The sequence below is a fragment of the Acartia tonsa genome, chromosome 13 (genome assembly GCF_053477335.1).
Source record: "Acartia tonsa isolate MP-2025a chromosome 13, ASM5347733v1, whole genome shotgun sequence".
Taxonomy (NCBI): domain Eukaryota; kingdom Metazoa; phylum Arthropoda; class Copepoda; order Calanoida; family Acartiidae; genus Acartia; species Acartia tonsa.
Window position 1 is genome coordinate 7,680,665 of NC_137272.1, and position 27,217 is coordinate 7,707,881.

At 33.4% G+C, this 27,217-nt stretch overlaps 2 protein-coding genes across 7 annotated transcripts; both read right to left on the minus strand.

Moving 5' to 3' along the window:
* Nucleotides 1-197: 197 nt before the first annotated feature.
* LOC145304036 (F-box/WD repeat-containing protein 4) lies at nucleotides 198-20,659 on the minus strand. Of its 6 annotated transcripts, XR_013873956.1 has the most exons (16): nucleotides 20,504-20,659; nucleotides 19,741-19,857; nucleotides 18,623-18,677; nucleotides 18,068-18,141; nucleotides 12,119-12,229; nucleotides 11,589-11,692; nucleotides 10,243-10,342; nucleotides 7,172-7,447; nucleotides 6,526-6,567; nucleotides 5,769-5,889; nucleotides 5,159-5,240; nucleotides 4,678-4,806; nucleotides 3,271-3,339; nucleotides 882-2,886; nucleotides 512-672; nucleotides 198-298 (listed from the first exon to the last, which is right to left on the minus strand). XR_013873956.1 is itself a non-coding variant. In XM_080145797.1 (14 exons), exons 1-14 carry the CDS (start codon nucleotides 20,588-20,590, stop codon nucleotides 2,808-2,810), a joined length of 1,446 nt encoding a protein of 481 aa, XP_080001923.1. In that variant the 5' UTR covers nucleotides 20,591-20,659; the 3' UTR covers nucleotides 808-2,807. The 6 variants fall into 6 exon arrangements, 1 of the variants encoding a protein (XP_080001923.1); XR_013873953.1 differs by having other exon boundaries at nucleotides 198-672; XR_013873957.1 differs by lacking the exons at nucleotides 198-298; nucleotides 512-672 and having other exon boundaries at nucleotides 808-1,721; nucleotides 2,409-2,886.
* Nucleotides 20,660-20,929: 270 nt separating this feature from the next.
* LOC145304040 (BLOC-1-related complex subunit 8 homolog) lies at nucleotides 20,930-26,420 on the minus strand. The gene is made up of 8 exons (XM_080145801.1): nucleotides 26,236-26,420; nucleotides 25,420-25,586; nucleotides 24,875-24,976; nucleotides 23,703-23,800; nucleotides 23,055-23,153; nucleotides 22,355-22,471; nucleotides 21,424-21,492; nucleotides 20,930-21,077 (listed from the first exon to the last, which is right to left on the minus strand). Exons 1-8 carry the CDS (start codon nucleotides 26,246-26,248, stop codon nucleotides 20,969-20,971), a joined length of 774 nt encoding a protein of 257 aa, XP_080001927.1. The 5' UTR covers nucleotides 26,249-26,420; the 3' UTR covers nucleotides 20,930-20,968.
* Between the last annotated feature and the right edge of the window lie 797 nt (nucleotides 26,421-27,217).

The window sequence follows — 27,217 nt, forward strand, 5'->3', positions numbered from 1 at the left end:
AACCTGCTAAAAAGCGGTCCGACCGCCATTGATATTTTATAGTTAATTGGGCTCCTTAATCATGGGAGTGTTGTCAAAAATTTTCAGCCTTTTATTTTTCATAGGAGCCGAGAAAATCACGTTTCCCCCAAACTAAGACAGACGGACATTTCAAATTATAGAGTAGCTTCGCTACTAAAAACATTCATATAGGTATATTATTTTCAAAATTTATTGTGAATAAATGTTCTTTTTTTCTTGTTTTTCAATAATAACATAGTTTATTACAATCTTAACAATATCGTCACAATGTTGATCCCTTTAAATTTAAAAAAAGGGTAATCTTTTGTGTAATTCCGTAAACTTAGCTGTTGGGTTGATGTCAAATGCTCTAATTAAGTCAAACTGTTCTTAATTATGAACCAATTCATATTTATACATTTGGTTATATAATTAAGAACACTTTATACTTAATAGGAGCATTTGGCTACAACCCAACGCCCAACTTTACGGGATTACGCGAAAAAATGACCTTCTTAATTCAATATTATTATTTGGTTTTATGTTTTGACCATTATACCGTATATTTATCAAAATAAACTAATGTATTAAATCAAAATAAACTAATGTATTAAATCATAAAAACTGATATCTTCAACTAGAACATCAATAATATTCTTGCTTAAATAATTTCTAACAAGTCAGGTACCAAAAGTTTTGGTTACAAAGGAATTTAAAAACCGGACCTTAACAAATTGCAGTTAATTTACTTTTTTACCAAAGGATATAAACCGGTAATAATAAAAATTGACAAAAAAATTATATAAATTTTGTTAGCCTGCAAGACCTAGTCAGTCACTGGTCCGGTTTTGTAATTTTAGTGTGACCAAAATTATTGGTACCTTTTTTCTAATATCCATGAAAGTGTAAAATGTGATTATAATATATAGATTTGGATTGTGGTGGGAGTTCGTTTCCGCATAGCATCACATTCAAATCATAAATTCATTCTTACAAAAACACTTAATAGCATTATATATCGTTGGATAATGAGGGATCTTAAGGGATAAGACAATGGACAGTAAATAGCACATTCTCTAGATAAAAATTATTGGTTGAAAAGTTAGGACACTACTAGTTTTGAACAACCATTCACAATTTGAGTAAAGAACCTAACAATATAAAATGACGTAGTTGTAAAACTTTGGATACCAGTGTAATTAACAGTGGTATAGAGCAATGGATAATTTGCAGTTCTTATGAAAGGAATGGAGGGGACACATTGTACTAAAATTTAAACAACAGAAGAGGTAATTTTGATTATCATCATTAGAGAAGAACATCAATCTATCGTCCATTGTCTTATTCCTTAAGATTACTGTGATAATGTAATACATATGCGGAAATGAAAGAACATTTTCTTGGCTACTACTTAAAATTTTTTCCCGTCTGGCTTCGAAACCGATTAATATCCGCTGGATTAGAACCGGTTCTAAGTCATACTGAGAAATCATGTATAGCAACGTATTAAAGACAATTTTACACGAATATTTAAATAAAAATCATAATATTAACAACAGTTTTGTTAGCCCGGGCCTATAGTTACTCTGGGTTAACAAAACTTGTTTTAATCTTATAGTTTTTCATTCTACTAACCGCGGAAAGCTGTCTATAATACGATGCGATAAATAACTATACATACATACTTGGCTAATTATGGATTGGTTCTGGGTGGCTGTTCTCTTTCGCAGGAAGGATAATTATAGGTGGTTTCTCTAAAAGTTCCCGTTGAGCACAAAAACTCGCCCCCCCCCCCCCCCCCTAAAAAATCATAAGGAAGAAAGGTCAGTTTTTCATTTGTTTGTTTGTGTTTACTTTAGAGCAGGTTAGGTTAGGTCATAGCGGGTACTAGGTAACCAATATGCCCTAGCTAGTAGCTAGGGTTAGGACTCCACGTGGGGGTTAGGCATGGTCATGGTCAACCCTCCCCCCCCCCCCCTCGCAGCAATTCCAAACTTATTTAACAGGGAGAGGTGGGTCAGTCCTCAACAAGCACTTTAGGGCAAAGCACCACAAGGCTTTATAAAAAACGATCCTATACAAGGTGCTGACTCACTATAATACGCATAATACTATAATATTTCTAAACATAAAACAAAAATATTTTTAAAAGCAAAAAAAATAAAATAGAGTTACACACATAGGCTAACTTCAATAAAATATATAGAATTTTTTATAACACACCAGTTTTATGAAAATCTGAAAGAAAACAGCCATTACACTTTGCGGTGTAAAAATAGGCAAAATATTATGAAAATAGACTCAGCTAGGGGGTAACTACATTTGTTTATCATTAAAAAAATATTTTATCATAATATTTGACCTATTTTTAAACCATAAGTGAATTTCATAGGTACGTTTAGACTCACTTTTTTTCAAAATCATACAAGAGAGCAAATTTTAGTTTAAATTATTTTTTACCTTTTTTATTTTTTTTTCTGCTGTTTTGTATAGGTATTACCAATATATTATTAGCAATCATCAATAATGAGCAAAAATTATTTGCAAATTTTATAATCTCTGTCTAGGCCAAAAAGGAAAAACATGTATCGTAATTAAGACAATTTTCTACGAATAATAAAATAAAAATTATAATATTAACACTATAGCCCGGACCTTCGGAAAACTGGAATTAATCTTCATTTTACTAAACCTTTATTTTTCTTGGAATACATACATAAGGAAATACTTAATGTTCAAACATTTTATGCTCACTATTGGTGATCTTTTAGTTGATTAAAGTTGAAATAATAGTTAATAGGAGGATGTTACTGATGATGATTAAAGTTGAAATGGTTGAGAGATTGGTCCAGAGCAACGTACACATTTGTTGAATCCATAGCAAGACTGAAATAAGATAAATAGTTAAAATTAAGTAATACATCTAAAGCCGGAACCAACACCTGAATTAGTTTTAAAAAAATATTTGGTAATTTTAGCTGTTTTTTTTGTGATTTTGAGTGGCAGCGCTTCGTAGTAACGACGACTTTTTATCTACCCCTTAAATATTATTTTAGATTTATTTCGCTTGTTGGCTATACCATATTCCTGAATACATCCCAAAAAGTAAAGATTAACATAATATAGCAAACGAATATTTACAAACATAAAACGGCTGACATAAAAATGTATCAAAATGTTCTAGAAATCAGCCATTAAAAACTCAAATAATATGACAATTATATAACTTATATAAATTTTAGGGTTAATAAAAGAAACCAAAAAGTATACCTGTAGATTGGGCTTGACTGTCCTCTTCTGGCCGGAGTTGAGTACTTGCAGTACAAGGATTTTGTACTCCTACAAATTAAAATTAAATAAATGGATCATGGAAAGAAAACGAAGTTTTGGATTTAGTCGTATTTTCACTTGAGCTTTTCTCCTATTTCTGGTCACTGCGGATGGCTCTAACCCTGTAGGACCTATTTCCTGTGGGGCAATCATTAACACTTACCTAACCGTCCTTAAATAACCTTTCAAAAGCTACTGTGAAAATGTAATGAAACCCGCAACTTCGTAGAACATCTAGATCCCTAGTCATTAAATTGGACTAACAAATAGGAACAATCGGGTCATATTAGGTATTAAAATAAAATAAAATTTTTTTTTTGAAGAGTTAGAAGTCAACCTATGAAACAAAATATGCATATTTTTAAATGTTATTCACATATTTGAAGAAAAAAATGCATATTTTGGTTCATAAGATGACTTCTAACTCTTCAAAAAAAAAAATTTTTAATTTTTACCAGTACAGAGAGGACCTGGAGGCCTGCAGCTCCTGAACTTGGAGGCCTATCCAAAAAATCTTTAAACTTGGGAAAATCCATCATATAAGAATGATTTTATCCCTAATAACCTATCCTCTCAGTCCAAAGATAAAGCCTATACTCACTGTTTACGCAAATGTGTCAAAACTCCCTCCCCCCCTTAAATCAAATAAAAAAATCAAATGTTTTTTTCGCGACACACAAAGCTGTTTCATACAATTCAGAAAGATGATCATTACATATCATATAAAATTTATTGTTAACCTTACAGACAAGGCAGACAGACAGATTATATAGACAGACAGACAGACAACACTATCAGATAAATAATTAGCTCATATTCCAGACTCTAACCCTGCATTACATACTAGTGCCAGTAATCAGGGTGTTAACCTTACAGACAGACAGGCAGGCAGACAAACAGACAGACAACACTATCAGATAAATATTTACCTCATATTCCAGACTCTAACCCTGCATTACATACTAGTGCCAGTAATCAGGGTGTTAACCTTACAGACAGTCAGACAGACAGACAGACAGACAGACAAACAGACAGACACAGACAGACACAGACAGACACAGACAGACACAGACAGACAACACTATCAGATAAATATTTACCTCATATCCCAGACTCTAACCCTACCATACATACTAGTGCCAGTTATCAGGGTGTTAACCTTACAGACAGACGGGCAGACAAACAGACAGACACAGACAGACACAGACAGACAACACTATCAGATAAATATTTACCTCATATCCCAGACTCTAACCCTGCCATACATACTAGTGCCAGTGATTAGGGTGTTAATCTTACAGACAGACAGACAAACAGACACAGACATACAGATATAGATATATTTACCTCATATCCCAGACTCTAACCCTGCCATACATACTAGTGCCAGTGATCAGGGTGTTAACTTTATCAGTACCCAAACTATAGACGGTCTCATCATATGGTTCCATCCAGTACGTTACACATCTTCCAGTTCTAGAAAATTAAGAAGAAACTTAAACATCGTCCTTTTATAATAGTAATATGATGTCTGACAGTCTGTTTGTACCGAAAAATCTAGCTGACCGCTAACCGACATGGTTTTCCTTTACTATGTAGCTTCTCAAAAGGTTCTGGGGATTACTAACTTGGGGGAGGGTACCTTTACCCTCCAAAGAGATATAGCCCCTACAAAAAACACCCCCCCCCCCCACACACACACAAAAAAGAACATTCCCTATACCAATGAGCGTCCAGTCAGCCAGTCAGTCATGCTAAAAAATTCAAATATTGAAAATAAAAAAATATGCGTGAAAGGTTTCGTGATTACTTACAAAATGAAACTAACCTCGTATCCCAAAGTCTAGCACATGTATCATATCCACAAGATAGAATCATATTTCCATTCAGAAACTGTGTGTCCAACATTCCTAAACAGATAAGGTATAATATCCACAAGATAGAATCATATTTCCATTCAGAAACTGTGTGTCCAACATTCCTAAACAGATAAGGTATAATATCCACAAGATAGAATCATATTTCCATTCAGAAACTGAGTGTCCAACATTCCTAAACAGATAAGGTATAATATTCACAAGATAGAATCATATTTCCATTCAGAAACTGTGTGTTCAACATTCCTAAACAGATAAGGTATATCCACAAGATAGAATCATATTTCCTTTCAGAAACTGAGTGTCTGTCTAACATTCCTAAACAGATAAGGTATAATATCAACAACAAAAAAAATAAAATTTCCATTCTAAAACTTCTTTAGATCAAAACTACCTACTGAACTAAAAGTTTAGGTAAACACAAAAGGTAGGACACCAACCAATCAAAAATTAATAGAAATACTTTTATTATTTTAGACCAATAGATAAGAAAAAGTGGTTAAAAACTGTGATTTTAAGTGTAATTTACAGTTTTAATGTACCCTCCACTGCACTGCATACCTGCGCCATTCTTGAGATTTGCCCCCATGTCCAGAAATATTTGCCCTGTACCCAGATCCATAAGCCTGAGGGGTGGGGTTCCAAACCTCGCCCCTGTTCCCACTGCTGTTATACCAGTATCCTAAATATAGAATCAAGTTATTTAAACATCATCCAGTATATAGTTATCTATTTACTCGCGGCTACGTTCCATGGGGCATTTTGATGTGGTGAGAAGTTGAATTCGCCCCTTCCATTTTTTTTCTTCAATTTTTAAAATAAAATATCGAGTCAGAAGTTTTTGAGATTCTGCGGTAAAAACACAAAAATATCATGTTACTTTATTATAAGGATTTATTTTAAATAAGAAGCGGGGAGTACTGTGCTCGACTAGGAACTTTCAGGGAAACCACAGAAAAATGAAATTGATCAGATTTCTGAGATTCTTCACTCAGACAAAAAGACCTATGAAATACAGAGAGAGAGGGGGGACAATGGGCTGTTTATTAAACAAGTCCCCAAAGTCTTACATGAACGTTTTCTTATTGGTTGGTTTAACAACTTTGGGGACTTTAAGTCAATTATAAACGGTTTGTTTAGGTATTAAGTTCAGTGTTCTAACGTTTCAATCAACCAATAATTATAATCTAGAGAAGGGATAATTTATAGTGTTATCATTGTGGATGTACATCAATTTATCGGTCATTGTCCTATCCCTTTAGATCCCTGATAAAAATATTCCTAGTAGATATTCTAAAGTGATTTAAATAATCCTCACCTGACAAATTCCAATACTCCACACTCTATCTCCAACATTCACCTATATCAATATGAATAAATAGTTAGGATAAGAATAATAGATAAGAATCACTTTTTCAAAAATTAACTAGTTTTAGCATGTTTTTAAGAATCATTTGATTTTTAATTATTTTTTCCTTGGTGATATATAAATATTTTAGTAATATAATTTAAGGAGGGAAATTAAATTTTTGGTCTCAACTAGTAGTGTCCAAACTTTTCAATAAATAAGTTTAAGCTACCAACAGAAGAGGCAGTTTAGTTTATCAACATTGGGGATGTATATCAATCCATCGTCCATTGTTTATACCTAAAGATCCCTGGTAATATTATAAACAATATGAATCTAACTTAGTCCTTATACCCAGAGAGAGAGAGAGATAGGTGACAATGGACTGTTTATTACACAAGTCTCAAAATTTTTATAAAAACGTTTTCTTGTTCGTTGGCTTAACAACTTTGGGGACTTAATGAATTTTGATTTGCTGGTTTATTAAATTGGTGTCCATACGTTTTAACCACTAATTGTAATCTACAGAAGGGGTAATTTTGTGTATTTAACATTGGATAATATGTACATCAATTAGCCGGCCATTGTCTTATCCCTTTAGATCCCTGCCTAATACCTGATTAGCCAACAGAAGCGAGTTTCCCTTTTCCATTTCCCTGGCCCATACGGCCACAGTCGCATCCCTGGACCCACTGACCACAATACTGCCGCCGTAGCCGGCGGTGTCCACTGCCGACACCTCCATGGCGTGGCAGTAACGGCGGGAGAACAGGAATTCGCCGGTCTTGGTGTCCCACCCGAAGATTGACTTGTCGCGGGCCCCGCAAACCAATACGCCGGCGCTCTCGTTCACCACAAAGCTACTGACGTCATCTTTTGGGCCTCGCAACATCTGAGATAAAATTTTTTCGTGTATAGATGTATAATAATATTGTACAATTCTTAGTAGCATTTGAGACAAACTTTTATTGAAAAACACTTTTTCACCTTATACACGTGCATTTTTTTGGTTGAGTTGAGTGCAAATATTAGGTCAACTTTTTTGGAAAATAATAAAATTTTCTAAATTGATACAAAAATGACATCTAAACTTAAACAATGCATTGGTTAAGTTTAGATGTACTATGGTACATTGCAATGGTCTAAATATCAAGCTAGAAACTTGAATTTTAAGCCTAGTCCTATAGGTATTACATCTAAATGGCAAAAAAATCCAAAAATTTTACTTTTTAGGTTAGGTTAGGTAAGAAAAACTCTGCGGAAAAGCTGTTTTGAAGCTTATAAGGGGAAGGGGTGGCGTAATGACATCTGAACTTAAACCGTGAGCAAAATGGTCTAAATATTGAGCTAGGTTCTTGAAACTTGGTACATAAGCCTAGTCCTATAGTTACTACATCTAAATGAGAAAAAAAAATCAAAAGTTTTTTTTTAGGATAGGTTAGGTACGAAAAACCCTGCGGAAATGGGACTTTAGGCCTTTTTTGGTCTATTTTGATGTAGAAACTTTTCTTTAATTGTTTTTTATTAGGTTCCCATTTCAGCAGGGTTTTCTTACCTAAATTAAAAAAAAAACTTATTTTTTCATTTAGATGTATTACCTAGGGTAACGCGGGGTAATTCCGGTCAATTTTTTTCTTCAACTTAAAAAAAAACATACTTCCCAAAAACTTTTTCCGGTTTTTAAGAGTGCAAATGAACGATATGGCAATAACGAAGAAGCCTGTCTTGGTCCCATTAAGATCTCGCAACTAGAAGTCGGTCAAAAATCGGTTTAAAGGGCGGCGGTTGGCCTATACCGGAATAGCCCCACCGGTGGGGCTATTTCGGTCAGTTGACTTTGGGGGGGTGGAACACCCTCTTAAAGTATTTTTTTTTTTAATTTTAAACTATGAGTAGAAAGCTGTGGTCATTAGCTTTCTAACAGTACTAGTCGCATGCAGATCAGACAATTTTTTTTCAACATTTTCCCCATTTTAAAAAAGTCGGTAAAATCGCAAAAAAAAACATCAATTTTTTTCATGCAAACTTTTTAAAAAAATCATACTTTTTATTATATGATTAGGTTTTTTTAAGCTTTATACATAAATTAGAGGCAATTTCTGATTCGCAGGTCTTGGAATTTCTTGAAAAAAGTGATTTTTTCCAAAAAAAATTTTAATTTTAAAAATCCTGCCAGTTTTGACAGCAGTTTTTGATACAATTTTTCTTGTCTCAAATTGGCTAGGATTGACCTACAAGGGTGGTTAAGGTGTCTAAAGATGCAAAATTACATGCCTGACAATTAACTCGAAATGATATGGGGTCTAACTCTAATATTTCAACACATTTTATGCAACAGGAATTTTGAAAATGCAAAATTTTGAATATGTACTCTAAATCTTGGAGATAGAACCCATATCCTGGGGAGTTTTTGTTAGGACATGCAAAGAGCTTTCTATAGACACCTTAAACACCTTTCTAGCTTAATCCTAGCCGATTTGACATAAAAAATCCAAACCGCGCAAAAATCGCGAACACCCTCTTATACGAAAAAGATGTAAGAGTTTCATATGGAATTTAAAATCTTCTAGCGGTCTTTCTATTAGACATACCCCTTCTTACATGAACCAATGCAGCTGATACATCTTCAGGCAAATATTTAAGGCGTTCCTTTGGGTGATATACTCTTCCCATTACTATAAAAATGTGTCTGAAAAATTTTAAATGTCTTTACAATTTGAAAAGCTTAGGCAACAAAACATGACATAATACAAGCAGTAAAATGACTAATAATGTACATCTAACAACAGGCAAGGGAAGGTTAAAGCCTTTGTCATGCATTGAGGTTGTTCATGCTTCCAGATCACCTGAAAAAAAAGTTAGGGTATTATAAATTTATAAATACAGTAATAAAAAAAAAGTAAAAAAAGTGACCGGAATAGACCATATTTTTGAGACGAAAAAAAAATTATGAAAAAATCAAGTTAGAACAACGCCTCCAATTGCAAACGATAAATCAATGCCATATCTTTCATTTTACAAAAACCCGCGGGTCAATAGGACTTACCATTTTTTCACAATTTTAGGTTGAACATGGCCTATTTTGAAATTTTTTTTTTGCAAATTTTTTGCAACTTTTTGAGGGCAAAAAAATCATAGAAGGAGTGATCTGACAAAAATTTGCTGATGTAAGAAATGAAAGTATAGGCAATAAACTACAACTTTGCTTTTCTGAAGATCTCTCGCAAACGTTTAGAACACCGTTAAAAAACGGTTTTAAAAAAGTTAGTCGAGTGACCGGAATTAGACCCCCCTACCGCATTTACCCCGCGTTACCCTATAGGACTTGGCTTATGTACAAAGTTTCAAGAATCTAGCTCCATATTAGACCATTTTGCTCACGGTTAAAGTTTAGATGTCATTACTCACCCCCCCCCCCCCTTTAGCAAGAAAAAGCAAAAACGAATTCCATTTTGTACCCCATTAGAGTAACTGCCATGCCAAATTTTGAAGTTCTAATCCTGTTTTCAAGTTTTAGAACACATACCTCTTTTAAATAAGCAGAAAAAAATACCCCCTTTGTAGTCTGACTCTACAACCTTCGCAAAACCTAAGTAATGCTCAATAAAATGAAGAACCCAGAGGTGCTGCAGTTATCGAAATCTTTACCTACAGATAGAAAAACCTTACTACTTTAAGAATTCCAACCTTGGTTGTAGTAGATCTGATGGCGCCATTCTTCACCCTTGGATGACACCAGATTGTTCGTCCCCAGGACACCCATAGCTTGTCGCGTTGCAGTTGCAACCTAGATAGATAGATAGTTAGATAATAGATAGATAGATAGATAGATAGATAGATAGATAGTTCGACCCCAGGACACCCATAGCTTGTCTCGTTGCAGTTGCAACCTAGATAGATAGTTAGATAGATAGATAGTTAGATAAATAGAAAGTTAGATAGATAGATAGTTAGATATATAGATAGTTAGATAGATAGATAGTTCGACCCCAGGACACCCAAAACTTGTCTCCTACAATATTACCTATATTACATTAAAATCTATTCCTTTTAAAAGAAAAAAAAAGATAGCCAGAAAATTGTGTCTTAATACTATTTAATAAACCAAGAACAATTGTAAATAGCAAAGATACTCAAATCATACATCCAGATATTTTGGCAGACAGATAGACAACAAATTACCTACTAAATAGGTATATCGACTGCAAATTTGATTTAAAACTTTTAAAGGCGGTTCTTTTGAGACAAAAAGATTTTTTTGTTTTGTTTTTCAAGAAGAAGTAAAAAAAATAATTACCAACCTTATTATTAGGGTTGGGCCGGATATCCGGTGTGGCCGGATATCCGGCCATTTTCAATATCTGGCCGGATATCCGGCTCTATAATTTTTTATACTTTACACCAAAAATCTCTGCTTTTAATATTTTAAATGGTTATAATTTTCTTATTATTGAAGCTAGAAGAACATTTTTTCTGAACAAGTTTAACTTTATGTAAATTTATACCTATAAGATTTCTGAAGAAATTTTTTTTTGCTACTTTAGTATCTGGTAATTTGGCCGGTTATCCGGCCGGATATCCGGTAATTTGGCCGGATAACCGGATATTTGACGGATATCCGGCATTAGCCGGATATCCGGCCGGTTACCGGATATCCGGCGTTTGAAATCAGCCGGATATCCGGTATCCGGCCAAAAAAGTATCCGGCCCAACCCTACTTATTATAATGAAAAAATATAATTACATTCAAAGCTAGAATATCAGATAGATAGTCAGTTAGGTATATAAGATACCTTGTCAAATATATTTGATATTGTGAACAGTCAAGATAATTTTCCTTGCTTATGTCAAATGGATAATGATATATAGTTAGTCAGATAGATAGATAGATAGATGGCAGATAGATATGATACCTTGGCAGATATTTTATATTGTGAACAGTCAAGATATTTTCCTTGCTTCAGTCAAATGGATAGATAGTTAGATAGATAGATAGCTAGATAGATGGCTAGATAGTTAGATAGATATGATACCTTGGCATATATTTGATATTATGAACCGTAAGGATATTTTCTATACATTCTCCTTTCTTCCATGCCAAGCCAATTCTCACTCTATCTCGAGCTGTTAATCTTGCCTAAAAAGTTTAAAGATATTGTACAACAGCAGAAAGTATCTCAAGTTTTTAAACAACGAATGAGATAACATTTACAGTCCAATGTCCCCTCCCTAGCTAGTAAAATTGACAATAATAAAAAGTAGAGATGGATTAGATGAAAAAATATTATGCTTTAACTTATTAATTATTGATAACACCCCCGTAATTGTCAAAAATTGAAATAAAGACGAGTAATTTTTATATAGCTAACCCCTGCGTGGCATATACTTGCAGTGTCCTAACCCAGTACCAAATAAAAACCTTGCCGAAACTGATTTAAAGTAATAAACAAACATATAAAAAACTAGGTACCTCCTCATTAATGTCCATTTAATTTCTTTTAAATAGAGGGTAGAGACATCAGTGCTCGACAAGGTAGTTTGTGTGAAAGCAAGGTCCACTTACCTGTGATTTGCTCCTGCTGTCTGGATGTAGCTGGTTGCTGGCCAATGCTCTGGCCGCTCCACGCACCCACAATGATTCTGTATAGGCCAAGGTACGGAATTGCCGGCATACCTATGAGAAAAAAGATTGGTTTAATCTCTATGACAGACAAGTGGTCAACAGACAAGGCTATACTCGGCGAGGGTGAGATAATAATGAGGAGCTCTCGTGTGATAGCGGGTCAAGTCATAATGTGCTTGAACGTTAAGCTTGATCTGGCCCTCTGGTGGATATACAGCATGACCCTCGAAAAAGTATTTTTAAGCATCTGCAGCCCATATTTCTCAATTAATTATCAAAAAATGTATATGTCCTTGTTCTCTGTAGATTTCCACCTAAGTAGATATAAATATATTTTTTTTACATCAATTAACAGCTGAGATTTTTAGAGCCAAAGTTTTGAAAAAGTGGCTGAGGAAAAAGTAACTTTTCAAGAAAAATGTTTTTTTAAAGTGAAATGACGTGTTTTCCTCATAATTTCAAGACTTTTTATAAAACTTATATAAAGATGATTCCAAGAAATTTATTTCATGCTGAAAGCACTTTTTTCACTTGATCTAAAAGGCATTTTTAGATTAGTGTAAATTGCAAAAATACCCTTACAGAAAGAAATCCTATAAAAAATAGGGTAAGGGGGGGGAAGTTTCGGTAAGGGGCTATTCTCGGTAATTTCGACCTACCTTCATTAAATGACCTTTTTCTCCATGTTCCTTTCAAATGACAGAAAAAAACATGAAAGCAAATTTGTTCCTTATTAAATTGCCTACAAAAAAGTATAAAATGAATTTTTTGTGAGATGAATATTAAGGGTACTTAGGGTAACGCGGGGTAAATGCGGTAGGGGGGTCTAATTCCGGTCACTCGACTAACTTTTTTAAAACCGTTTTTTAACGGTGTTCTAAACGTTTGCGAGAGATCTTCAGAAAAGCAAAGTTGTAGTTTATTGCCTATACTTTCATTTCTTACATCAGCAAATTTTTGTCAGATCACTCCTTCTATGATTTTTTTGCCCTCAAAAAGTTGCAAAAAATTTGCAAAAAAAAAATTTCAAAATAGGCCATGTTCAACCTAAAATTGTGAAAAAATGGTAAGTCCTATTGACCCGCGGGTTTTTGTAAAATGAAAGATATGGCATTGATTTATCGTTTGCAATTGGAGGCGTTGTTCTAACTTGATTTTTTCATAATTTTTTTTTCGTCTCAAAAATATGGTCTATTCCGGTCACTTTTTTTACTTTTTTTTTATTACTGTATTTATAAATTTATAATACCCTAACTTTTTAGTAGCGAAGCTACTCTATAATTTGAAATGTCCGTCTGTCCGTCCGTCTGTCCGTCCGTCTGTCCGTCTGTCCGTCCGTCTTAGTTTGGGGGAAACGTAAATTTCTCGGCTCCTATAAAAGATAAAAGGCTGAAATTTTTTGACAACATTCCTATTATTAAGGAGCACAATTAACTATCAAACATCAATGGCGGTCGGACCGCTTTTTAGCAGGTTTTAGGCTATTTTTGTGTTTTTCATATTTTTCTCCATATCTTTGGTGTTTATGGTCCGATTTCCAAAATTTTTTCAGTTAAAGATATCAAAATTTAATTTCCTGTCGATTTAAGAAAACAACTATGACGGTCAGACTATCTTTAAGCAGGTTTTAGGCTATTTTTGTATTTTTCACATTTTCTTTCATACCTTTGGTGTTTATGGTCCGATTTCTAAAATTTTTTCAGTTAAAGATATCAAAATTTAATTTCCTGTCGATTTAAGAAAACAACTGTGATGGTCAGACTGTCTTTAAGCCGGTTTTAAGCTATTTTTGAATTTTTCACATTTTATTCCATACCTTTGGTGTTTATGGTCCGATTTCCAAAATTTTTTCAGTTATAGATATCAAAATTAAATTTTCTATCGTTTAAAGAAAACAACTATGACGGTCAGAATTGCCTTTTTTCAGGTTTTTAGCTATTTTTATATTTTTTACATTTTTCTTAATATCTTTGGTGTTTATGGTCCGTTTTTTTAAATTTTTGTAGTTAAACATATCAAAATCAAATTTCCCGTTGTTTTGAGCATCCACTATGCAATTTACTTTAACCATCAGTCAGTTTATCATAGTACTGAAATATAAATATTAAGAAATTTAAAAAAATGTTGAAAAGGTTTCGTAATTTTTTCCTAATATACATTGCTTTTGACAACTAATATCTAAATTCTTATTTAATTGTTTGTGCTTCGCTACTTATGGATGTTGTCATCCTTGTTTTTCAGGTGATCTGGAAGCATGAACAACCTCAATGCATGACAAAGGCTTTAACCTTCCCTTGCCTGTTGTTAGATGTACATTATTAGTCATTTTACTGCTTGTATTATGTCATGTTTTGTTGCCTAAGCTTTTCAAATTGTAAAGACATTTAAAATTTTTCAGACACATTTTTATAGTAATGGGAAGAGTATATCACCCAAAGGAACGCCTTAAATATTTGCCTGAAGATGTATCAGCTGCATTGGCTCATGTAAGAAGGGGTATGTCTAATAGAAAGACCGCTAGAAGATTTTAAATTCCATATGAAACTCTTACATCTTTTTCGTATAAGAGGGTGTTCGCGATTTTTGCGCGGTTTGGATTTTTTATGTCAAATCGGCTAGGATTAAGCTAGAAAGGTGTTTAAGGTGTCTATAGAAAGCTCTTTGCATGTCCTAACAAAAACTCCCCAGGATATGGGTTCTATCTCCAAGATTTAGAGTACATATTCAAAATTTTGCATTTTCAAAATTCCTGTTGCATAAAATGTGTTGAAATATTAGAGTTAGACCCCATATCATTTCGAGTTAATTGTCAGGCATGTAATTTTGCATCTTTAGACACCTTAACCACCCTTGTAGGTCAATCCTAGCCAATTTGAGACAAGAAAAATTGTATCAAAAACTGCTGTCAAAACTGGCAGGATTTTTAAAATTAAAATTTTTTTTGGAAAAAATCACTTTTTTCAAGAAATTCCAAGACCTGCGAATCAGAAATTGCCTCTAATTTATGTATAAAGCTTAAAAAACCCTAATCATATAATAAAAAGTATGATTTTTTTAAAAAAGTTTGCATGAAAAAAATTGATGTTTTTTTTTGCGATTTTACCGACTTTTTTAAAATGGGGAAAATGTTGTCAAAAAATTGTCTGATCTGCATGCGACTAGTACTGTTAGAAAGCTAATGACCACAGCTTTCTACTCATAGTTTAAAATTAAAAAAAAAAAATACTTTAAGAGGGTGTTCCACCCCCCCAAAGTCAACTGACCGAAATAGCCCCACCGGTGGGGCTATTCCGGTATAGGCCAACCGCCGCCCTTTAAACCGATTTTTGACCGACTTCTAGTTGCGAGATCTTAATGGGACCAAGACAGGCTTCTTCGTTATTGCCATATCGTTCATTTGCACTCTTAAAAACCGGAAAAAGTTTTTGGGAAGTATGTTTTTTTTTAAGTTGAAGAAAAAAATTGACCGGAATTACCCCGCGTTACCCTATTGGGTCTCAAAGTCGGACGAAAAATTTTTTTTTTCCAAAAATTTTTTAGTAGGTGTGTAAAGATCGACCTACACAAAAATTGGTAAGACCTAGAGCTGATCTGAAAAACTTTTTGAACTAGAAATTGCCCGCTTTTTCCAAATCCGTTGAGAGCTTTAAAATCGGGTTAATATTTTTTTAAAAAATGACCAAAGTTGGCGCCGGGGGAAAAATTGGTAATTTCAAAAGAAATTAAAATTCAACTTTTAAGGTCATGTTTTCATGTTTTCTTTTGTCAAATCTATTATTCCCAGTGTTCTGGAGCCGGAGCCGGGAGCAGCAACATTTTTGGTGGAGCCGGATCCGGAGCCGTATTTTTCGTTAAAAACGGCTCCGGCTCCGGACTAGCTAAAAATGATTTTTTAAAGTAATATTATAATTTGGCAATGGTCTATTTCCATATAATAAACTGAAAAACTATTGTTACTTAACAAATAGACACACATCCTTCTACTTCTATATAGCTTTAATCAAATAAAAGCAAAATATTTTATATTATTTATTTTATTTTATCAAATTCAATAATGAAAAAAAATTGATATATTAATTTTAAGGTAGGAGCCGGAGCCGGAGCTGGAGCCGGAGCCGTATTTCCAAATACGGCTCCGCGGAGCCGGAGCCGCATCAAAATTATACGGCTCCGGCACCCTGATTATTCCATATGGACTTTTTAAGAATTAGGCCTAAAAATGAATAGAACAGATAAAAAACAAAAAAAAATTAATTTTATTTTTTGAATCAAAATTTTGCGAGGAAAAAATCAAAATTTCTGGTCCTTTAAAAAAAATATTTTTGACATAGGAGGAATAGTCCGATCTTTATGAATTTTTTTGTGGTTAATCCCAATCACCTATACTAATTATGATTTATTACGCTTGTTTGGTCGTTTGGCCTTTTTTCATCGATTTTTTTAAGGTTAAAATGTAGTCAAGATTTTTTGCAAAGATGACACTTTTGCTTCAAATTCAATTTTTGAGGTCAATTTTTAATCAATTTTCATGTTTTTTGGGCTAAATCTATAGTTCAATGTGAGCTTTTTTAGGATCAGTCCTAAAAAGTAATAAAATACGTTTTTTTCTTATATTAATTTTAAGTTTTTTAAAAAAAAATTTTCAAAAAAAAAATCGAAAATTCGCGTCTTTCAAAAAAATTCATTTTTAACATAGAAGGAATAGTCCGATCATTATGAAACTTTTTGTGGATAATCCCTATAACCTATACTAATTATGATTATTTATGTTCGACTGTCCGTTTGGCCGTTTTTCATCGATTTTTTTTAGGTTGAAAAAAATTACCGATATTTCCCCCGGTGGTGGGGAAATATTGGTAACTTTTTTGCGGTCAATTTCGGCCAACTTCTAAAAGTCCTAGGATAATGTCCTTTTAGGACCTGATAGTCCTTTCCGTAAGCTTTCTACTGGTCTTGGTTTCATTTGAAAATATTAATATTTACCCCATTTTTTTTCAAAAAAAACCGAAAAAAAAAACAAAATTTCCCCCCCCTTACCCTAGTAGCAAATTGAAAGTTTACATAAACAGAAATCAAACACTTTTTATTTTATCAAAATAAGTTAAAAAACCAAAAAGTTACAGCTACAAACTTTTATTAAACATTTAACAATTGAAATGATTTTTATGTGTCTTAGATTAATTTGATGAGTGGGCGTGAATTTATTGGTAAAGGTGGCGCTAATCCTTCTGGTAATGAGCATAAATTGGGGAGGGGTTTATTTAAGGTCATATTAATAAGTGGGAGATATTATAAGATTTGAGGGAAAATGGTTATAAGAAAAATGTATTCAGTAAAATTTAAAAAGTAGTTTTTTATATGTAAAAGTAACGTTTTTTAATGCAATAAAAAAAGTATCAATTGTAAACTTGCTCTTCTTTCTTAATTGTTTTTTAACTGGTTGATAAAAAGTAATATACTAATAAAAAACTAAGAAATATTTAGCAATATCCAGTTTCTCAAGCACTTTTTCCAAACTTTGGCTTTAAAAATCTCGGCTGTTAATTGATGTAAAAAAAATATTTTGATATCCTTTTATGTAGAAAATTATAGAGAACAAGTACATATGAATCTTTTAATATTTTATTGAGAAATATAGGCTGCAGATGCTTAAAAATACTTTTTCGAGGGTCATGCTGTACAAAAGTGCCTTGTCCTGCTCATGACATAATAATTCCAAACACTAAGAAACTTTCGCTGATCAATCAATCAATAATAATACCTGAGCAACTCCTACCAAAGATCTGATATCTAAATATTTGAATACACATAACAGGTCATCTAATGTCTGTCTGTCAGTCTTTCTTGTCTGTCTGTCTGTCTATCTATCTAGTCTCTATCAAGTAATACCTGGGCAACTCTACCCAAAGATCTGATATCCAAGTATTTGAATACACACAACAGAACATCTACTGGCAGGTAGTCTAAATACAAATAAAATATTTTCCCCGTTAGCTTCGAAACCGATTAATATCCGCTGGATTAGAACTGGTTCCGAGCCAAACTGGTATAAACCTTATATTTAACTATAATATAAGTAAAAAGCTTTTTGATCTGTCCGTTGGGGTTCTCCAATTCAGGGAAGCTTCTTATTTGTAAAGGAATAGCTTTAAGCTATTTTCTGCCTCAATCCCTCCCCTCAAAAATAAAGCCAAAAGTTAATCTATAATTCAAAATAGCCGTTCGTCTTAAGATCTCGGTAACCGCTTGGTCTCTACCCTCTACTCTATCGATACTGGTCCTGCAGTGGTTTTAAGCTATTTCTTAACGAAAGGGACAACCCTTAACTCAAAAAAAACTATTGGGTATCATGTGGTGCAATTTCCCTTGATTTCTCCTCTCATGGGGCAAAGCCATTAGTTTCATATCTAATAAAACTACTAATTTTTGCTATAAATATTTTACCTAGTTTCAAATAGTTGTCGTTCTCGTCTTTATTCTCCGTCTCCATAACAACATTCTAAAATAATAATAGATTATTTCAATTTCCATTGAAGTAAAGAACAGATACATTAACATCAAATACAATTAAGGTATAAGATAGTCAGAAGTTAATTACAACAAATTTCAAGTTTTAATCTCAAATAGCAGCTGAGTAAATCACAATTTGCTATAATGCGGTGCCGTATTCCTACCTGACCTGAAGTCATAAACGAAAAACCAACCCTTCACCTTCTTTATTTTCAATTTATTTTTTTTAAAGGGAGGGGGACCTGTGCCGAACAAGGCACTTTGAGGGAAACGCCGGTAATCTTAACAAAAAAAAAATCATCTTTCTTAAATGACTACCTACTGAGATAATCTTTAAGATAGACACTTTAAATTATAAAAAAAACCATCGATACAAGCTCTAAAAAATATAATTTACCAAATTCATAAATAGCTTGATAAGCCATGATGTAATTTTCAGTAAATATTCTAATAACTCATAATCTATGCTTCTTGTAAGCATAGAACTTTTTAACTAAAGACAACAAAACATTTTTTTATTATCTCTTAAATATGAAAGTAATATGGTGCAATTTCAAAACTATAAAAGTATGACTCATTTAAAGTTTCATGATGAAAAGACGACATTTACAACACTATTCAATTTTGTTGAATTTGAAGAAGCACATAGTAGGCAAGATTAGTTTTCATTTCAGCAATATCGATTCAAATTTAGTTCAATTGGCCCTGGGCAGGTTTTAAGCTATTTTTTAGCCACTCTTCTAAATAATTTTTCTTTATTCTTAGGTAGGTAAACTAAATTTAACCCTCAATAATAGTTCAGTGCTATGGAAGACACTATTCTTATAAATTGTGATAAATTTAGAGAAGTGGGCAGTTTACCTCAAAGTTCCTACCGAGCACAGAACTCCCCCCCCCCTCCAAATATTGAAATAATTTGTAAATAAGTTGATGGGAGGGATAATTTTTCGTGTGTTAGTATTTTGCCTTAAAGTAGTTTAGGTTATAAGAGGTTCATCAAGGTAGCTCCCGCAAGATTAAAGCCTCCCACAAGGGTTAGACATAACACTAACCTCTTCCCAAATGTAGTTCAATCTCTCGCTGGCGGCCAAGGCATTCTCTCTGGAGTCCGGATCCAAGAGGAACAGGATGTCCACCAGGATATGATCTGGCAGATCCAACAATCCAACCTAAAATGTAAAGTTAGATCATAGATGCCACTTGAATTGCGTAACAGCACTGGTATCCTAAGGGATAAGACAATAGACAATAAATCAATATTCACTCCCGAAGATGTTAAATATAAAAATTATCCCTTCTGTAGGTATTACAATTATTGAATGAAAAGTATAGACACCACCTTTCTACTTGCCTGGAACCAACCAATGAAAACTCAATAAAAACACCCACAACTTTTGAACCAACGAATAAGTTAACGTGGTAGGTTGGATACCAGTGTAATTTAGAGAACAATGTCTCCTCCCTCCCTCATAAAAATAAGTTGAATAAAAACAGGGATTCCCACATCCATAGAAAAGAAGCGAAGCAAATGAAAATCATACTCTTTTCTTTAGGAGATTACCTATATCGTCTAAATAATGCGTCGCTTGTATTATTGGACTAAATCTTAAGTCTATTTTTTAATTATGTAGTCTGCTAGAAACATCTCTATAAACTGGGCGGATTATTGAGTTAGATTTACCATCTAGATCTACTATATCTATTAGGTATCATATAAGACTAAATATAAAATTTCTTCTAAGTTAAACAGATTATTTTGTATAATAGACCATTGGGGTTTTTAAATCTCTTGCTAATGATTAAGTATGAACGTACCTCCTCCTTCTCTTCCATATCTCCTCTCTCTGCTAACTCAATCCTCCTGAGCTCTGCCGAGATCAAGGCTAGATCTCTGGCAGACATTCTTAATATTACAATACAACCCTGTCTCAAAGTATAGGTAGAATAGCTGCGCTACGCAAAATTTTTTATTTATATACAATTGTATCAAAATGTCTGTGACATGAAAATGAGAAGGGTTTTGCTGTGACCTTACTGACCACTAACAACCAGCCCCCCTTCAACAAGGGGGAGGAGCCCCTCAACACTCCCTGACCTCTGACCTTGGAGGCCGGTCAACTGATTTATTCACTCAATTATCACAACAAAAATTTGAGAGAGGGGAAAATCCTCAAATTAGGATGAAATTTACTGTTGTTTTTCTTTTATTTTCACAAATTCGCTACATTTTAAGTTTTTATAAAGTTTTGTTTGTCAAATTTAGTTTTTTTATTGGAAAGTTTATGGTTTATTGTTCAAAGCTTCATCTTGGCTGTTATTGGTTGGCAGCAGCTGCTGATTATCAGCTGTTTTACTGTTGTCAGCCTGGCTGTCACTGGTAGGGTTATCACTAGTAATTATCATATTGTTATTTTCATTAGTTAGATTATCCCTATATAAAAGAAAACGATGTCTATGTATCTATGTGTCTGTCAGTCTGTACCTGAGAATCTTGCTAACCGCTGTGAACCGATAGGATTCTCCTTTACAGTGTAGCTTCTCATAGGTTTTAACTATTTCGGTGGAGGGTACCACACCCCTCACCCAAAAAAATTCTTTTTCTTTTTAAAATCAAAATAAATTGAGGGTGATGGTCTATTTCCCCCCTTTTTGGATGGGGAACAGGGGTACAATTAATTTTCAAAAAGCCGTGCAGACAGACAGACGGACGTACAAATAACAAATAAAATAAATTCCTGGTATTAGTCTCTGACTGTTGGTGGTGTAGTTGTTGGGTTCTGTCTGTTCTACTACCCCAAGTTGACCTAGAATAACAAGAGTTAGTTCTATAGGTTTTTACACCAGGGATCTAAAGGAATAAGACAATGGCAGATAAATTGATGTACATTGTACAACCCCGTCCCCAAATGATGATACACAAAATTACCCCTTTTTAGATTACAATTAGTGGTTGAAACTTTTATTCACTTAACCTAATGAACCAATCAAAATTCAATAAATGTCTCCAAAGTTGTTAAGCCAACGAATAAGAAAATATTATTCTAAAACTTTGGAGACTGGTGAAAAAATAGCCAAATGTCCCCTCCCTTCCTGGTTTTCTCACACCTGTTAAATACCTCTGGGTAAAAGATAAAAACCAGTTAGGAAGGGACATATTGGACTATAAATTATATTCATATTGTTATGATTGGTTGAACGACGAAAACCCTCCAGATTTTAGTAGTGAAGCTACTCTATAATTCACTCTGTCTGTCCGTCCGTCAGTCAGTAACGCTATGATATTTACTCAGCCGCTATCAAAGCTAGAACTCTGATTTTTATTGATAACATTCCTAGTATTATTAAATAAATAATAATAATAATAGAACTTTTATTCAATAACTCTTCAATCCTGTTATGAGTAAATCACATAGACAATTAATTATTAATTATTATATTGAAATTACATGTTAATAATTCATAATATATCGATAATAATTATATGTTTTTATTATTACTGGTAAACATAATTGCGGATTTTGATAAACTAGGTGATTTCTATTGAGCATATTTAGGAATCAACATCCCTGGGGCGGCAGCCAGACTGTTTTTAAACAGCTATTTAGCCGCTTTCAACTTTTTCACAGTTGTTCTTGTATTTATTATGGAAATTGTAATAAAGTTTACCTGCGCGCAGCGCCCAGACTGGATTCTGTCAGCTCAGACTTGGAGCGTGTACACGCTACCTTGCTCTGGTTAGTTTTGTCCTTGTTTATTGCACTCTCCACGCGTTGAGCAGTTTCCCTGAAAATTATTAATATTCGGTATTTAGATTATTTGCTTAAAAATAAAGGAAAGGACAATTATATCCGTATATAGCGCAGTAATAACAGTAAGAATACAATTACGATACAAATGCTTTGTCAAATTCCATTCCTATTAATCTATTTTAGCTGAGTAACAAAGGTCGGGAAAAACATCCCCCCAAAAATAAAATGCTAATTTTAATGATCATATATCAATAAAGCTATGAAATGACTTCTGATCAAACCATATGATATACTATCTATCTATCATGCTATCTACTTTCTATCTATCAAACTATTTATTATCTTCCTAAAGTACGTTCTTAAATTCCGGAAGCTAGATGTACTTAATATCTATCTTCTAACTGTATATCTAGCTTTCATCTATCTACTATCTATCAAGCTATCATCTGTATATCTATGATTCTACCTGGCGCTTTCCATGAAGTCTGTAAGGTCTGGAATGTCTACTGAGGCCAGATGTACTAGGTACCTATCTTTAAACTGTATGTCAAGCTATCTAATATCTATCTATCTATTTATCTGCCAATCCAACTATTTCTATCTATCTACAAGTCTACCTGGCACTTTCTCTGAAGTCTGTAAGGTCTGGAATGTCTACTGAGGCCAGATGTGCAGAAAATCTCTGGTAAATTGAACCAGCTCCTCCTTTTTTCACCCTAAATTGAAAAAAAATATTTTTTACAAGAAATAGAAGACTCTAGGTAGTCCATTTAGTTTTACTTGACTGTTGAACTTAACGTTATTGCGTCATGTAGAGAAACATTGGAGTGCACAGTGATTCACCAGGGGGTGTGTGAAACTATTAGGGGGCTAAAAAAGGGGGAAAGCAGGGCCAGGCCTTCCAGATTTCAATTCTAAGAACTTGTTTAACCCGTATCTCGTAGTGAAATTAATGGGATATAATCCTGTACTATAAAAAGTATGAAACTTTTTGTGTCAGAAGCTGGTCCGAAGGGGTTGCATTTTTCAGGGTATCTTGGGGGTAGCTTTATGCTATTTTCCTGACCTCCCCCACCTCCCCTAAAGGCTAGAGGATTTTGTACTTGTCTAAAATCACTAGAGGTTGAAAAGTGTGAACCTAACTAGTCTAAATCTAACCAATCAAAGTATCGTAAGTTTTTAAGCCTCCAATAAGATAACGGTTTATAAAACTTTGGGCACCAGTGTAATTTACAGTCCAACGTCCTCTCGCTCTATGTGTTTACCTCTTTTGTGGAGCATGATTAATCTGTTGCTGCAAGGTTATTGACTTCTGCAGCAATACCTCAATGTTACCAAACATTGGCAGGCTTTCCTCCATGGCCTAGATAGATTGATAGATGGTGGATAGATAGATAGATGGATAGATAAATGGATAAATAGATAGGAAGTTAAATAAATAGTTAGAAATAGGGATGGGAATCCGTCGAATTTTTGGGCCGGATTCGGATTCCGGATTCTGAAGGAATCCGTCAAAAAAAGTGACGGATTCTTGCGGATTCCGGATTCTTATTTTTGGCGGATTCCGGATTCGGATTCCGGATTCTAGCAGTATTTTAAAAGGCCGTCCGTCACAGAGGGATAGCTTTTTTCGTTAATTTATCACTATGTTACTTGGTTGAAGCCTTGATTTGTTTAAAGTGTTGACTTCCAGCATAACTAAAACAAATACATAACATTAGTAATTATTAAAATTTGTTATGTAGAAAATTTTTTTTGATCTTTGCCTTCAAACAGAGGGAGTTGTAAGATAAAAGACGGTAATTTTAGCCTACCAATTTAGAATCCGGAATCCGCTATAAAAAACGGATTCCGGATCCGGATTCGGATTCCAAAATTGGCCGAAAATTGGGCGGATTCTGGATTCCGGATTCGGATTCCGGATCCGGATTCCCATCACTAGTTAGAAACCTAATCAGACTAAATTAACAACATCCTAATGTTACCAAACATTGGCAGGCTTTCCTCCATGGCCTAAATAGATATATTGAAATGTGGATTGATAGATGGACAGATAGGTGGATAAATATATTGATAAATAGATGGTTGATAGATGAATAGATAAGAGTTATGGATAGTTAAATAAATAAAAACCTTCATGACCAAGAGACCTACCTACATAGATAGTTACTAGATAGTTATAACAACAAATATTTCAATTCCAAATAAATAATAAGAAAACTTTTTTTAAAGAGCTATATTGATAGAAATATAGTTATAGATGGTATTGAATTGATGACTGTTGCCGAAAATGATAGATACCTAGTAGAGAAATAAAACATCTACATAGTTGAACAATGAAAATAAAATAAGTGTAGAAAACTTCCGATGTGATTTAAACAGTTACAGAATAGCTATTTAACCTGATATACGCCATTTGGGTACCCAGGGCACCTACCTTAATGTTGTCAAGTCCATATTCAGCATCTGCATGAGCTCCCTGGAGCTGAGCGTGCAGACGCGCAACTTCACACCGGGACTCGACAGTCGGGGGCAGAGCCTAATATTGAAAATTCATTGAAAAAAAAATTAATAAGGTGAATCCTAGTTTTAACAAATCAGATGGACACACGAAAAATGCCAATCTTAAAATGAAATGTCTTTTGCTAATGTAACTAAAATCAAAACATTAATAATATATGTGTAAAAACTTGATAAGGGTAAACAATAGGTATTTAATATGCTTGAAGTTAGATTACTACAGGCTATTTGAAATCGACGTACTGACGTTATCAGTCTTGATTATAGAGATACTTCGCTTATTACAAGTTACTAAATCATTCTCTAAATCAACAATGTAAAATGATTGCTAAAATATCGAAATTAATGTTTAAAATGGACGTACATACGAATGAATTGTTAAGGACCATAGAGGTACAAATTAGTCATTGGTGCTACTAAGTCAAAATTGTTTGAGGAAGTTTTATTTATACTCCCATTTACCTTTCTGACGTGCTCAGAGATGCGATAAAGCGCGAGACTTGGCTCGTTCGCAATAATGTGCAAATTTTCACAGATTCGTCGTGTGGCTCTTGTGACGCGGGATTCTAGTTCTGGGTCAATACGAGAAGTGCAGCTGAGAGAACTTGATTTGTTGTTGTCTTCGGTAACTGAAAAGTAAGTAATAGATATATACCGCATTTTTTAGAGACAGCTTTCCGCGTATATTAGAATAGAAAAAATTAATGATTTAAAGCATTTGTTACCCAAAAGTGGCCGAAGGCCTCGTATAATAAAACTGGTTAAATTTTATTATTTTTATTTTATTATTCGTGGAAAATTGTCTGCAATACAATGCAAATTATGATTTTTAAGTTTGACACAGAACCAGTACTAATCCAATTAATAACACCTTATCAGTTTCGAAGCCATACTGGAAATCCAATTTATGGGAAAATTTCAGTATGGGTAGGTATTAAATTGAAATAGTTTATTCCTACTTAAGCTAGATGACGTTAACACTACAAGGTCTTATTTACTCATGTACCCAATACCAATTATTTGTCTGGGTGTCCTAACAGTGCGTGCATGATAATGAAATGGGCCTTTTCTTGAACCAATGCCATTCCCTTGTATATTACAATTCATTAACCACGTAAATTAAGGTACATGAGACATCTAAAAACATAATAGAAAGCAAAAACCTTTATATAGCATTCTAGAAAAAGGTATAAGTTATACCTAATAAAATACCAGAATGTTTATTTTTCAATTTAAAGTTTGTTTTGAAGTTATAAATTAAATAAAAAAATTAATTACCTTTATATGACATATCTCTTTGGCAAAGGAACTTATTTTAGTTCATTGTTTGTTACAACTATCTGTTTGAATTACAAATCTCCGTTTTATGAGATCAATATTCCACTGTATTATAGCGGACTATTGGCAGATAAGTGTAAACACCCAACATCTTTCTGATAAAAACATTTTGAACACACGGTAATATCTCTGAAAAAAATGGATTGGTAATATTAGATCAAGCTTAAACCTTATGAATTGTTCTATTGATTTTAAACTTTAAATGAAGATTCCAATAACATCTTAGTGCAATCAATAATCGTTGCTAGGAGGTCCGTACGTCCATTTAAACATGCTAATTTTTAATCTTTTTTGACAAAAGTTTCTTTGTTAGATATGATAATCATAAATAATAGGACAACACAAAGTATATTCAATTTTCGAAGCAAAGCATCTTTATAATCAAGTCTTAAAATGCAATTGTTTCGTATCTTCATGCAATTTTTCAACGAGGCTATATACTTTTTTGTTTTAACATTGAATTGATACTCCGCTTCTTAAGTTAAACTTCTTTAAACCGAGCAATATTCACAAAATTTTACATTTTAAAACAAAAAAGCTTTGATTCTATTTATATGCATTAATGACATTCTAATTTCTAGTCAATTCTTGAGTGACAGACGAACGTACGTAGTGACATATTTTCTAATTATAGTCGAGTATATATATTTTAAGCTACAAATTCAAAATATACTTTTTAAAATATATGGGATGGAAATAATTAGATAACAACGGCATAATATTAACTTTAAATATCTTAAATTTAATAATGACAGAAATGGTCTAAAAGGCCTAAATAGGCATTTTGTTCCTAAAATAGGCCTAGACAACATTCTGAGGCCACAAAAGCGCATAAACAAATAAATGCAGCTTTCATTTTTTATTTATTAAAACGTCGTCTTTGCTGAAATGCTTGGACTAAAACTATACAACAAAACTTTCC